The 14,133-nt window shown below is 39.5% G+C and overlaps 1 protein-coding gene across 3 annotated transcripts in view; it reads right to left on the bottom strand.

Annotated features, from left to right (window-relative positions):
• Positions 1-14,133, bottom strand: part of DENND4C (DENN domain containing 4C) — a 98,835-nt gene that overhangs the window by 69,766 nt on the left and 14,936 nt on the right. For all 3 annotated transcript variants that reach the window (XM_042453397.1, XM_042453396.1, XM_042453398.1), the window contains one exon: positions 3,363-3,684. In XM_042453397.1, the coding sequence (XP_042309331.1) occupies positions 3,363-3,667 (305 nt within the window). In that variant the 5' untranslated portion in view covers positions 3,668-3,684. The remainder of the gene's footprint in view (positions 1-3,362; positions 3,685-14,133) is intronic.

The following is a 14,133-nucleotide window of genomic DNA, read 5'->3' as shown; positions in this document are numbered from 1 at the left end:
CGAAATTAATTCGTTCCGCGGTTAATTTCGTAACCCGAAATACCTTCGTAAGCCGAATTCCCATAGGCGCTAATGGAAAAATAGCTCTCTGCTGCCCTCCGGTGGCGGAAAATAGCGCCGCGGTTTTTTCGTAACCCGAAGAAACCTTCGTAAGCCGAAGCAATAAATCCCTATGGGATTTTTTCGTATCCCGAAAAATTCGTAACCCGGCGCATTCGTATCCCGGGGTACCACTGTATTTGTCAATGCACTGTACAATTACACCTCTCTGTACAAATGCAAAAAATGACTCTCAAAATAGGGAACATCAAGACAATTCTGATTGCCTGCTAACAGCTGCAAGAAGCAGGTTCAATTTTTCCAAAAATTGAATGGAAACCTAAGACAAGAGATTTCAAAATGGCAGTTTAATGCACTTGTATGTGGCATCCCTTTGCCCAAAGTTTCTGAAAACTCATTTGCCACTGGCCACTTTTGAAATATATCTGTGTATGCACCATAATATACTTAGCTCTCTTATTTCCATTTCAATCTCTCTCTCTCTCTCTCTCTCTCTCTCACACACACACACACACACACACACACATAGAGAGGGGGGAGAGACATGCACGGAAATAAAGAAGATACTATGAGTACATGCCAGTGATAATGACAACAACAAAAAGATCTCATCTGAAGATGGGTCTGCAAATCATTTTTTAAACTCAAGCAACAATTTTTTTTAAAAAAGAACCATTTGCTGCTATCTTACAGCAAACGTCATAAGCACTTCAGCATCAGTGTCGCTCTTAAACAATGTAGTGGCAATAAGGAAAGTGAAAGACATGAAAGGTTGTTTTTGTACTCTTCTCTAGTTTAATCGATATTTATATGAACTGTAATTTCACAAACTTTTTGAACAATATACAGTGCGCGCCCATGCCATACACGGGTGCACTATACGTGGCTTCCAGCATAAGCAGAAGCCACAGAGAGAAAAACAATGGTGCCCGCGCCACCACAAACACACGCTCCATTGTTTCCAATGGGATGCGAGCATATGCGGATTTTCCTTTATGCGGGGGGATCTGTTCCGGATCCCCCCACGTAAGGGGAGGACCCACTGTATAGCAAAAGCATCCATCTGGATCAAGTTACTTTTTAAACTAGAGCAAGTAGCCTGGTACGCTCCAAATATTTTGGAATACGCTTTCCAGAATGCCTGACCATTGGTCATTCTGACTGGGGTTGATGGCATTTGTAGTGCAAAACATCTGAAGGGTATCTGACTGACTGCCTAGATGTTCCAGACCATGCAAAAATCACATTTGGACTAACAAGCCCAAACATGGAAGCATGTAATGGACCATGAACTTTCTACGTTTTATGCTAGCCATGGGTTTACTACTGTTGCTACAGAACCACTGTTCTAATGGCCCAGGGTCCAAAACCAGTAATTTATAAACAACATTCGAAGAGGCAGAAGCCATCATTCACCAGATCCTGTGGCACTGTAACACCTATCAGCGCTATCACTCTATTGTGATCTATAAACATCAAGCCTATCTCAGTGTTTCTGTATTCCATAAAAGCACGTGTCAAAGTGCAGAGAACATGGCTCTTGTCTATAGACTTTCTGTATGTGGCCCCTGAACTCTGTATAACCTCACACAGAAGCCACTTCTTCCTTATACAATCTTACAGTAGTAGAACATCAGATTAGATTACTACCAAATTGGGGGACACATTCCCCCCTTCACATATAGTCTTACTGCAATGCCATCATCTCAAGACATTGTGGCTAATGATCAGGGCAATAGGAACTGCAATTCAACAACAATGCAAGTGGAAGATGCTCCTCATCTCTAAATTACAAGAACTGTTATGGGAGCAGAAGTGGGGAAAAAGAGAGACATGTATATATAGATCAAAGTTCTGTATCACACTGGGAAGTGCAAAGCTCCACCAGATATAATGGTATGTCCTTCCCCCTCCTTGAGCCTCCCCATATCTCTCCTGTTGATGGAGTGTCCCCACCCCAGTCATGCGGTGACAAGGGGATAGCCAGGCAGCAGTTGAATGCACTTTATCAGCTGGCTACAAAGCCTAAGCACTTAAAATCACTAGATCCCATCTGATCTTGGAAAATAAGCAGGGTCAAGCCGGTTTAGTACTTTGAAGGGAGACCAGCAACATATACCAAGTGACACAGGCTATATTTAAGAAAAAAGAACTGACAAAACCGTATCTGAGTATTCCTTACCTAAGAAATCTCTATGAAATTCAGGGGACTGCCCTAAGTTGACAGACAATTTGAACATGCACACACGCACACACAAAATAACAAAGGTATCCTTCTGGATGATTTTGAGATCCTCTAGGGGTCTAGGAAAGTAACATCACCTTCCTGTGGCAGGCAAGCAGTCACTGCCTGATCATACCCCATTATCCCTTGCTACTGAATGGCAGGGGTGATGCCATGGTACAATTAGTAGTAAAGGAAAGCCTCAGGAGATTATCATGGCTGGCAGAGCTGAATTTTTCCAGTGGTGCTGATTACATTTGGCCCTCCATATCCATGGATTTTTTATCTATTGTCCACAGATCAAACATCCACAGCTTGAAAATATTTTTAAAATATATAAATTCCAAACCTTGATTTTGCCATTTTATATAAGGAACACCATTTTACAATCCATTGTATTTATTGGGACTTGAACATCCACAGATTTTTGTATCCACGGGGGGGTTCTGGAACCAATATCAAGGGCCCACTGGCTAAGTTGGTCTTATGCCTGTATGTGTCAACCACAGGATGCCAATTCTAGTATTGTTTCTCACGACAGACATGCTGTTTATTTTCTGGCTGATTACTGTTGACTGTCCTAAGCCAACAAAATGTGTCAATTAGAACATTCTATACAACTTCATGCATCAATATGTTCAGTTCAGCACTGGTTGACATCATCAGGAGCACAGTATAATATTTTTAGACAGTTTCGCATAAAAGGCTCCTCAGGCAAATTTTGGAACATGTGAACTACCAGTAGACCTGGTAGTTCTCTCCAGTTCTTCCTCTTTGACCTTCTTTCACACACAGTCCAATCTTATACATAGACTCAGCAGTAAATTGTACTGAATTAACAGGGCTTACTGCCAAGCAAACTGACATACAATTGCACCCTTTATCTCAAACATCAGTGACCTGACCCTCCTGATATATCAAACCACCACTAACATTTCTTTCCAATACCTACTATATTGGTTAGAAGGCATTATCAAAGTTCTACTCTTCAGATGTTTCAAAGTCTCTCTCACTAACATAGATCCTTTCCCTTCTCACCACAACACTGCTGTCCATGACCAATATAAAGCCAACTCACCCAACATCAGTAAGAGGTGGCTTGTCCCTGCTCCTCTTGTAGCAAAGAAAAAGCTCTGGACTTTTAAGACTCCCATAGTTCAAGTTGGCTTGAAGTGCTGTTGGAGTGGATTCGACACACGTGTATCCCTCAGGAACCGTTTCACCTGCTGACTTGATGATGACAGCAAGATCTGTAATTGGAGCCTTCGGACCAAGGGACTTTGTTTCAGAACGATTTATTTCTTGATCCAGAAGTGTTGATGTATCGGTGAGTCCTGCCACTACAAAATAGTCCACAACTCTTGGGCCTTTATCTTCTATCATAGTTGTGTCTGGGATTCCTGGGGTAACAACAAAAGAAAGAAACAAAGATCACATCAAGAGCTATCTTAGCCCAGTCAATCAGTTGTTTAGCCCTGTCATGAGAAAAAAAACAGCACTACAACAACTGACAAAATGAAGACACAACATGTTAAACACATCCAAGCATACAACTGGTTGAGAGTTACCATGCCAAAATAAACTTTCCTGGCTTCAAGCTGCCTCAATGAGATAACAGTATTTCTTCCGTTCCAACAAGGTTCCCTTGACGCTACCACTCCTAAATTCTTGATGGACTAAACAACAATCCCATTGCCAAATAGCCACAGCCATGACATTTCTATGTAATTTAGTTGTGGGCCACATCCATACACACCCACACTCAACACACATGAACCATAACCAATTAGACAGAGCCAATGAAAGTAATTATTGCTTTTATATTTGCACACAGAAAAAGTAACAAAAAGAAGATACTGGGTATAAAAATGACACAAATTTGCTAGTCTAAACAAATCCTTCCCATTTTAATACTATAAAAATGTTGCTAGTTAATGTTGTTATATGCCTTCAAGTCAACTCTGATTTATTGCAACCCACTCTGAGAGTTTTCTTGGCAAGATTTATTCTGAGATTTTCCAAGGCCTTCTTCTATGGCTGAGAGAGTATGACTAGCCCAGCACCACCCAATGGGTTTCCATGGCTGAACAGGGATCGGATCCCTGATCTCCCAGAGTCCAACATTCAAACCTACTTCACTATACTGGCTCTGTTAATTAACCACTGGCTTAGAAAGTTTAAGCATTCAGAAAGGCAACTTTGTTTATTTATACCAGCCTGTGATTTTAAAAGTTTCAATACCGTTGAGTCATCATTTTATATCTAGGGACCTCCTTGCTGATTCCATCCAAAACGTAAAAGTGAGAACAATTATAAGGAAGTTACCAGTTTAAAATCTATATAGTTATATGGTTCTGCTTCTCACAACTGGCATTCTGTTGTTGTTGTTGCTGTAATATTAAAATGTCCAGGTACATCAGGTACATAAATATATTACATACAGTTATATTCCTCTGTAATGGACAGAAAACAGGGACACTCTATAGCACACCTACAGCTTCCTATTTAATACAAAAAATGTTTTTTACATACTTCCTCCAGAGTCATATCTCACTTCCTCATCAACACTTATTCAGACGATATGTGAAATTCCTTCTCCACCATTTAATGAAGCCTTAAGAGAAAACACCTTGACAGATGCATAACAAAAGAAGTGAAGTTACTTGTTTAGTAAAATAATAAAATCATAATATAACTAAGGTTGTACTTTTGTTATTAGAAAAAGCATTCAAAGTAACTTGTTACTTATAATCCATTATTTCTGCTAGTTGCCTATACCTATTTATTTCTGACCCTACCCGCAAAAAACAAATACAGAGGAGGAAGGCTGGCCATGCTGACAACAATAATCTTCATCTAAAAGAATGGCAACTTTCCACTGACAGAACAGCATTCATAAGCAGAACAAATTCCCCCTCCTCCCTACAGTCCATGAACATGAAACCCTCCAAATTTTCTTTGGAGGATTAGGGAACCCTCTGAAGCAAACTTAGAGGCCACACTGGAAGCTTCAGGACAAAACTGACATGTCCACTGCTCAAGCAGAGGCCCACTAGCACACTTTTGGATGTAGACTACTCTGAAATTATGAAAAATGAATGTTCAAGGTCACTGTAATACAATACAGTATATGCTTTATTTAAAAATTAACTGCCACATGCATCCTCACCCAGTATAATATTTCACTATTTGCCAAATGTTTATACAATTACATTCATGTCTGCCAAACAGAACCTAGCTGATTCCTCAAAGTCAAATCCATCACAGTGAAAATGAAAGGATAGGATAATATGATCTAGGAAATGTGGAAAATTGCTAAATCAAAAATTCTATGAAATAGGTGGTAAAAATAATAGGGAATTTTTATTATGATGATTATTGCTGTTGTGTGCCTTCAACTTGTTGCTGGCTTATGGTGATCCTAAGGCAAACCTATCACGAGGTTTTCTAAAGCTGTGAGTATGTGACTTGCCCAAAGTCACTCAGTGAATTTCCATTGCCAAGAGGAGATTCAAGCCCTGATCTCCAGAGTCACAGTCCAAACCACAGCACCATGTAGCATGTGATAATTCAGTTCAGTCAGTTTTTAAATTTCACAGGAGATTCACATCCTTTGCCAGTTAGCAGTACTGTAGGCACACACTTCTGAATCATAAGACAGGTTTCAACTGAAAATCTTGGCACCAAGGTATTGCATGTCAGCACAATACTAAATAAGCAGCTTCCCAATTTTTCATTATATTATCTAACCTGTATTCCAACAAAAACACAATAATACTGGAGGAGAATGATGTGGCATATATGGCTTTGGTTCACGCTATTTGAAGGTCCATATCTCCCTTTATGAGGCTATCAGAGCTCTAAGATCTTCTGGAGATATATTTCTCTCTGTCTCATCATCTTCTCAGGTTCATTTGATGGGATGAAGGGAAGAGGGCTTTCTCAGTGGCTGCTCCCAACTTTGGAATTCCCTTCTTAAAGAGGCCAGGATGGCCCTGTCCTTGCTTTCTTTCCATCAATAAACAGTAAACAAACAAACAAACAAGTTAAAATATTTTTGCTGTCACTTTTAGAAATAAATGGAGGTGCACTTTTAATGTTGTGTGGTGCTGTTTTTAAGATCTGTGTGTAGTCTTTTAATGATGTGTAATGTTTTTAGTGTTTAATGTGTTTAACTTTTTAAACTGTTATGTAAATAATCTTTATATTTATACTTTAACTTATATAGGAGATCAGTATACTAGACTATACTCCACTATGGGCCATTCAATCATAAGCCAGCAATTCAGATGCAGGATCATCCTAGCATTTATAATACACCTGTTTGGTTTTGCTTTGGGTTTGGCAAGGAGTCAAGAATAGCTGACTTCACTTTGAGAAGGATTCAAGAATAACAGCTGAGTTAGTTTTAACAAGGAGTTTGCTTTGCTTTAAGAAGAAATGTTGCTTTTTATGTGGTTTTTACTGTTGAGACGTAAAGCTAGATCTGGGGTAAATCATTAAGTTATTTGCCTCTATAATTAACTGTTTATTAGATTGCAAACATAAGTACAACCATGTATAACAACAAACTAACAGCTGCCTTTGCCTTCCTTCTTGCACGTTCATAGTTGTGAGGATCACATCAGAAGCGTCCTCAGTGAACTACTTTTACATACTTTTGTGGATTTTGGTTGATCCTAATAAAAGTATTAGCCAACAGTAGATTTCATTTTCATTCATGGACTAGGAGGTTACCTTTGTATATTTTTTTTTAAAAACCCCACTCATCTCCTGTTCATCAGTGTATATGAACTGAATTCCTTTCTCTTACTACAGTTTAGTTCTGTTTTCAGAAATCTTTCCAACTTAAAGTGAAGATGGCACTCTCACAGACAGTGCCTGATCTGTGGAATAAATACGTTTCTACTAAGCTGAGAAGGTGTTTTGTTTGGTCTTTGTTGTAGTTGTTATCTGCTCTTGAGTCAACTTCGACTCATGGCGACCCTGTGGATGAGACACCTCCAAGAACGCCTATCTTCCACCTCTCTACTTAGTTCCTGGTCTTTAAGGAAATGTATTTGGCTTTTTCTTTCACTTTGCTATGTAGCAGATCTATCCATAGCAAATATTCAATAGCATGCCTATCCCTGAATTAAATAGACAAAATAAGCTTTAACAGAGCTCTTACAGCTCCTACCTACTGTTAATGGATTAAACCTTGGGAAAGGTGGTACTGTATTTCTCAACAATCCTTTTGACAGCAAGATTACCCAGCACATGCCAGAACTGAGCTCTTAAGGAGGTAGACCCATCAGTGTTTTCTGGAAAATGATACTAAAACGTTTTCAAGTTAAACTGAACCCAGAAGAGCAAACTCAGGACATCTCTACCCTTTATTCAAACCAGAATAATGTGACAATAATATTTAGGACCAAAGGAATATGACAACGATTGCTAACGTGTAAATATTTATATTTGTTTCTTCCTTTGTACATTACTCTGAGGTGTGTAGCCCTAAAAATTGGCTACTGCTTTTATTTATTATTTATTCAAGGCATTTATTTATTATCCCCCAACCTTCCAGGGCCCCTGAGCCAATGCAGATAAGGCTTCAAGATTATCTTTAAAATGACAGCTTTCCAATAACAACACATTCTCTGTTATTTACTCTCCCTAGAAGCCAAGACGACTAAACTGAGACTTGACTCGTTAGAAAAAAAAATGCTTGACAAGGTAGAAGACAGTAAGAAAAAAGGGAGCCTGCATTACAAATGGATAGAAATAATAATGATATCCTTCAGCATTTGGGGTTTTGTTTGGGAGCAAGATTGGGCAATGTAACTCAAAGTTCCTACATTCATGAAGCAAAATATAGTATTTAGGTTAAGTATTTATCAAAAATGCTTGGGAACATAAGTGTTCTGGGTTTCAGAATTGTTTATTTATATTTATTTATTTATTTATTTATTGTATTTTGGAATACCTTTATTTGCATATACGTACATAATGAGATATCTAGGAGATGGACACAAGTCTAGGAAGCCTGAGTCTGCAAGACCTAAGCAGGACTGTTGATGATAGCCTGACTTGGAGGCCTCTCATTCATAGGATTGTCATAAATCAAAGTCAACTTAATGGCAGTTAACAACAATCTCTAAGGAGGAAGCCAACAACAAAAACCTGGACTGATATTTCCCTTGCTTTTTTTTATATATTATCTTATCCTGAATATCCATTTTCCATTCTGAAGCACAGGAAGATCCAAATGGGTCACTCACCTGAAATGCCCCTACAGGGCATTTCATTCTGGGCAGACCACACACACATGAGGGTCTTGGTTCTCCCTCCTCTTTTTAGGCTGAGACCACTGCACTGAAAATGAATGTACATATACTTTCCTTACTATGTTCCAAATAAAAACAATGAAAAAGTGTTATTTGAATGGCATATTCTCCAACATTGTTGTCAATGTTTAATAATATTGCCACCAGTGACATCACAAGGAGTTCAATCTCAGAGCCTGGGGTAGACCTGACCTGGTAATCCTAACTTGTTACTATTCCTTTATTATAGGAATCCCACACCGGTTTGCAGGATTGCACTTATTCTAGAGAAATATCACATTCATCCAGCACTTAAAGGACTAGATACAGAGTTGTGCTCATGAAGATTCTGCTTGTGCACAGAGATGATGCTGGCCAGTTCTTCCATGACTTTGCAGACCAAAGAAGTTGCTCTGTCGTGTCACCATCAACCTCAGCCTGAAACTATCTACAGAACAAGTTCACCTTCTGGACAGCTACAAAATGGGCATCTAAGCACCGCATTATATCGCAAACCTATGGACCACTGCATGTACTTCCATGCCTCCAGTTTCCACCCTGAACATAGCACCAGTTCCACAGTCTACAGCCAAGTCCTCCAATACAATCACATCTGTTCAGACCCACAAAACGGGGATGCCAAACTCAAGGAATTACAACAAACATTCCGCAAACTACAGCACCCACCACATGCAGTGAAAAAACAAACAGACAAGGCAAGACTTGTACCCAGGATTGATCTATTACAGAACAGATTGAAGAGGGAAAATGACAGAACCCCACTAGTGGTCACATACAGCTCCCAACTGGGACCTCTTGGGCGCATCATCAATAAACTACAACCCATTCTGGACAATAATGTCACTCTTTCAAGGATTCTTAGTGGCAGACCTTTACTTGCCCAGAGATAGCTTCCAAACCTTAAACAGATACTCACTTAAAGGAAGACACACGACACAGATGGGGACACTGGTACTAAGCTTTACCACAAACCAAGATGCCAACTCTGCCCACAAATTTATCCAGGAAATGTCATCACAAGACCTAATGGAATCACCCACAATATTAAGGGGACCTTAAACTTGATCATCCCCCAATGTGATTTGTTTAAATGACACACACATCTTAAGAGGCCAAAGCTGTGCCAAAGCAGTCCTTAGGACTGGAGCATGGCTTTGGTGTGGCTTCCAGCCTCTTAGGACACACGCATCGTTTAAACAACATACCTCCAAAGTGACCCAAAGCAGCTTTATTTTGTCCTGTCTGTTCGGGGCCCCCTTACTTACAAGTAGAGATGGATAGGATTGTTCAGGTCCAGCAGTTTATCCGTATGCCGACTGTAACTTTTGAGTATACGTAACACAACATGATACACACACATTAAATTTACACATTTAAAAACTTCCAAATTAAACAAGCGAGAAACATGTTATTTAGGCATCTAGAATTCAGAAGTAACACTCTAGGGAGAAAAGCAGGCAGGGAGAACTACACAAAACTGTATTGTCCATAAACAGAACTTTCAGATGTATTTTTCAAAGTAATTATATATCCTACCTCACAAACTCACTTTTTCCCACCCATAAATGGTAGCTGTGGAATTTGGTCTCATTTTTCCTTGTTAATATGTTCTAGTTTAATAGATGCTTATAATGTGAGTCAGATTCATTTCCACTGAATCATCACATGGAAATCCTCAAGTTGCCTCAACAGTTTTGCAAATGCGCATCTCTAATGGCGAGCTTCAAATCACCGTAATACAGGCATAACAGCAATTTGCAGCCTCTCCAGCAACATTTTCCATATTTCCTTCCATTCTAATCTTCTCTGGTGACCAAATTCGCTCAAGAAACAATTTCCACTTCCTGCAGTGCTCAAAAACAAGTGATCCCTGCATTTAAGCAGAATAAATCTCAGGTTTTGGTTTAACAAATGAAGCAATGGTGATCAAAAGACAGAACCGCAAAAAGACTCAGCAATCTGATTCTATGACAGAATCAATAGTAGCATCAAATTAGGGGGAAATCAGACTATGAAAAGAATAGCATAAATGCCCTTTTTTCCAAGCAGAGGAAATTGCTGCTTTCTTCCAATATTGTGCTCACACCCACACCTGACTCATGTTCAGCTATACGTTAATAGCTAAATCAACTAATACATGAAATTTCCTTAAAATAACAAAATACAGAGGTGTGATCAATACTAACCACCTTATCATCTTAACCATTATGTTGACAAAGTAACTTTAATTATTAAAAAAAAATAACAGGGGAGCACACCAATTATAGAGGAAGACAGCAAGCAGCTGTAATCTGAAGAGATCGTCCTCAGAGCTGCAATTTTAGATCAGTGTTTCTAACAACAATACATATCCAGCTTCATCAAACCAGACAGATGCAATCTGCACTGCAGAAATAATGCAGTTTGACACTACTTTAACCACCATGGCTCCATGCTACGGAATTCTGCGATTTGTAATTTTCTGAGACACTTAGCCTTCTCTGTCAGAGAGATTTAGTGCTACAACAAAGTACAAACCTCAGGGTTTCATAGGATGGAGGCATGGCTGTTAAAGTGGGGTCAAACTGCATTATTTCTAGTGCAGATTAGACAATAGATGCTGGGTGACTTTCTGCATGCTAATGCATACAGAGAACACTTACAATACGATATTAACTCTAGTACTGAATGGCTTTCCCATTTTATTGGACTGTCCACATGCATGGCAAAAAGTAAACAGATGTTCTGCTTCAGAAACACAATGGACTAAACATTTCTCATCTTTATTTATTTATGGTATTTATACCCCGCCCTTCAGCCCTAAAGGCTCTCAGAGCTGCTTACAATTATTATTATTTTTAATTAGACGGTTCTCTGCCCTCAGGCTTACAATCTAAAAAGGCATGATACAAAAGGAGAAGAGAATGGTGGTGAGGAAAGGAAGCAGGTCAATCAGTTCTTCTCTCCCTCTGAGGCCTGGACCAAGGCAGATGGACTGGAGGCAGGGCTCTGCTTCTTAATCTAGGCCAGGCCTGATGGAGCTGGGCCTGCATCTCTCCCTCCATGGCACTAGATCATGTATCTTATAGGTAATAATAATAATAATAATAATAACAACAACAACAACAACAACAACAACAACAATAATAATAATAATATCCTTGAACATTTGAGGTTTTGTTTGGGAGCAGGATTGGGCTAATGCTAGTTCTCCCGCAATATAACTCAAAGTTCCTACATTTATGAAGCAAAACATAACAATGCAGTTTGATGCTGCTTTAACCACCATGGCTCCAAGGTATGGAATTCTGTGATTTGTAGTTTTCTGAGATATTTAACCTTCTCTGTCAGAGAAACCTTTATCCAAAGCACTTTGGATAAAGAGAAAACTTTATCCAAAATGCCTAGGACAACAAATGTTTTTGATTTCAGATTTTTTTTTAGTATTTTGGAAAGACTGTATTTGCATGTACACTCGTCCCTCCCGATTTGTGAGGGATCCGTTCCAAATCCCCCCACAAATTGGAAATTTTGCAGATATGCAAGCCCCATTGGTTATAATGATGGCTCGCTCCCTCACGTGCCATTTTGTCCCTCCTTGCTTGCCATCCACAAAGGACCAAAACTCTATAGACTCCAAGTCCACGAATGTGAGTGCAAGTGTACATACATAAGGAGATAGGAGCCAAGTCTAAACACAAAATCCATATGTGTTGCATATATACAAACACATACCCTGAAGGTAATTTTATACAATATTTTAAACAATTTTGTGCATGAAACAAAGTTTATGCACACTGAACAATCAGAAAGCAAAGGTGTCACTATCTCCATCACTTATGAAAAGGTTTTGGTTTTTGGAGTATTCTGGATTTTGGAATTCTGGATAAGGGAAACTCTATCTGTATATGTAAACATGAGATGCAATGAACTCCTTCAGTGTTCTTGCTATGTGACATGTAGTAACGCCAATAGAATGTACAGAAGTTACAGTATTGTGTTCCTTCCTTTAAAAGAGAAGTAACATAATACCAAGGCATCATGATACAACTGCAAAACAGTGTGACACTATTTTCTGTTTAATTTCAAAGAAACCTTATCAAGTTACAGATGGTGATGAAAAGTTATTTCGCCATACTTCTTGACGGTTTCAATGATAAACACACCAATTAACAGAAAAGATAGCCTCCATATGTTGAACTGAAGAATTGGACATATGAATATGAAAATATTTTCTAGAATGAGAGGTAAAGATGTTAAGCAACTACAAACTGCACTCACTTTGATATTTTTAAAAAATAAGTCAGAATGAAAATCCAAAATAGAGGCCCCATACAGATAGGCCCAAATAAAGCTGCTTCAGGTCACATTGGAGGTATGCTGTTTAAATGATGCATGCGTCCTAAGAGTCCAGAAGCCGCACCAAAACCACGCTCCAGTCCTGGTCGCAGCATTTTGGACCTGCCAAACAGTTTCCAAAGGCAGCCCCATGTAGAGCACATTACAGTATATCCAAACAGGATGTAATCAAGGTATGGGTCACTGTAGTCAGATCTAACTTCTCAAGGAACAGGTGCAGCTGGCACATTAGTTTTAACTGTGCAAGAGCACTCCTGACCACTGCTGAAACCTGGGTATCCAGGCTCAGAGTTGAATGTAGGAGCACACCCAAGCTGTAAGCCTGAGATTTAAGAGGAGTGTAACTCCATCCACCACAGGCTGAATCCCTATTCCCTGAGTTGCCTTCCAACTGATCGGCAACACCTTTCTCTTATCTGGATTATGTTTCAATTTGTTCACCAATACATTACTGACAACTGACAACAGGAAAAGCTTCCTTGGAATCAGATGGAAAGGAGAAATAGAGTTGGGTGTCATCAGTATGCTGTAACCTCAAATCCCTGGGTGACCTCTTCTAGAAGTTTCATGTGGATATTAAACAGCACAGAGGACAGAAATAAGCCCTTGGGGGACAACAGAGGCTACTAGCCAGTATGTTCCCCAGCACCATCTTCTGGGTCTGCCCCTCCTAGAAGGACTGGAGCCACTGTAAAATAGTGTCCCCCAGGCTAATTTCAAAAAGGCAACCCAGAAGGATACCATGGTTGATAGCATTGAAAGCTGTTGAGAGGTCCAGCAGAACTAACAGGGCCACACTCTCCCTATCCTGTTTCCTGCGAAGGTCATCCACCAAGGCGACCAAAACTGTCTCTGTTCCACAGTCAGGCCCAAAGCCAAACTGAAATCTGTTTCTTCCAGGAACCCCACACTACCACACTTAATAATTTTATGTCATATACAAAATGTCACTACACTGTTAACTCTAGTTAACTTCTGAACTGTATGAAAAAAGCACCAGCCCTAATACAGAATCACAGAGAAACAGATATCTTCTATTCTCTCCATAGTCAGAACTGAACATTTATCCCTGTTATCTGGCTCCTGATTCTATAACTTGGAGACGGTGTGATACTTCTCATGCCTCCACAAACATTTGTCCACAAAGATCATTAACTCTAGATTTAGTCTCACTTGTGCTGCCCC

Source organism: Sceloporus undulatus, chromosome 2 (genome assembly GCF_019175285.1).
Source record: "Sceloporus undulatus isolate JIND9_A2432 ecotype Alabama chromosome 2, SceUnd_v1.1, whole genome shotgun sequence".
Taxonomy (NCBI): Eukaryota; Metazoa; Chordata; class Lepidosauria; order Squamata; family Phrynosomatidae; genus Sceloporus; species Sceloporus undulatus.
Note: the sequence above shows the minus strand (reverse complement) of the source record. Positions and strands in the feature narration are given on the sequence as shown.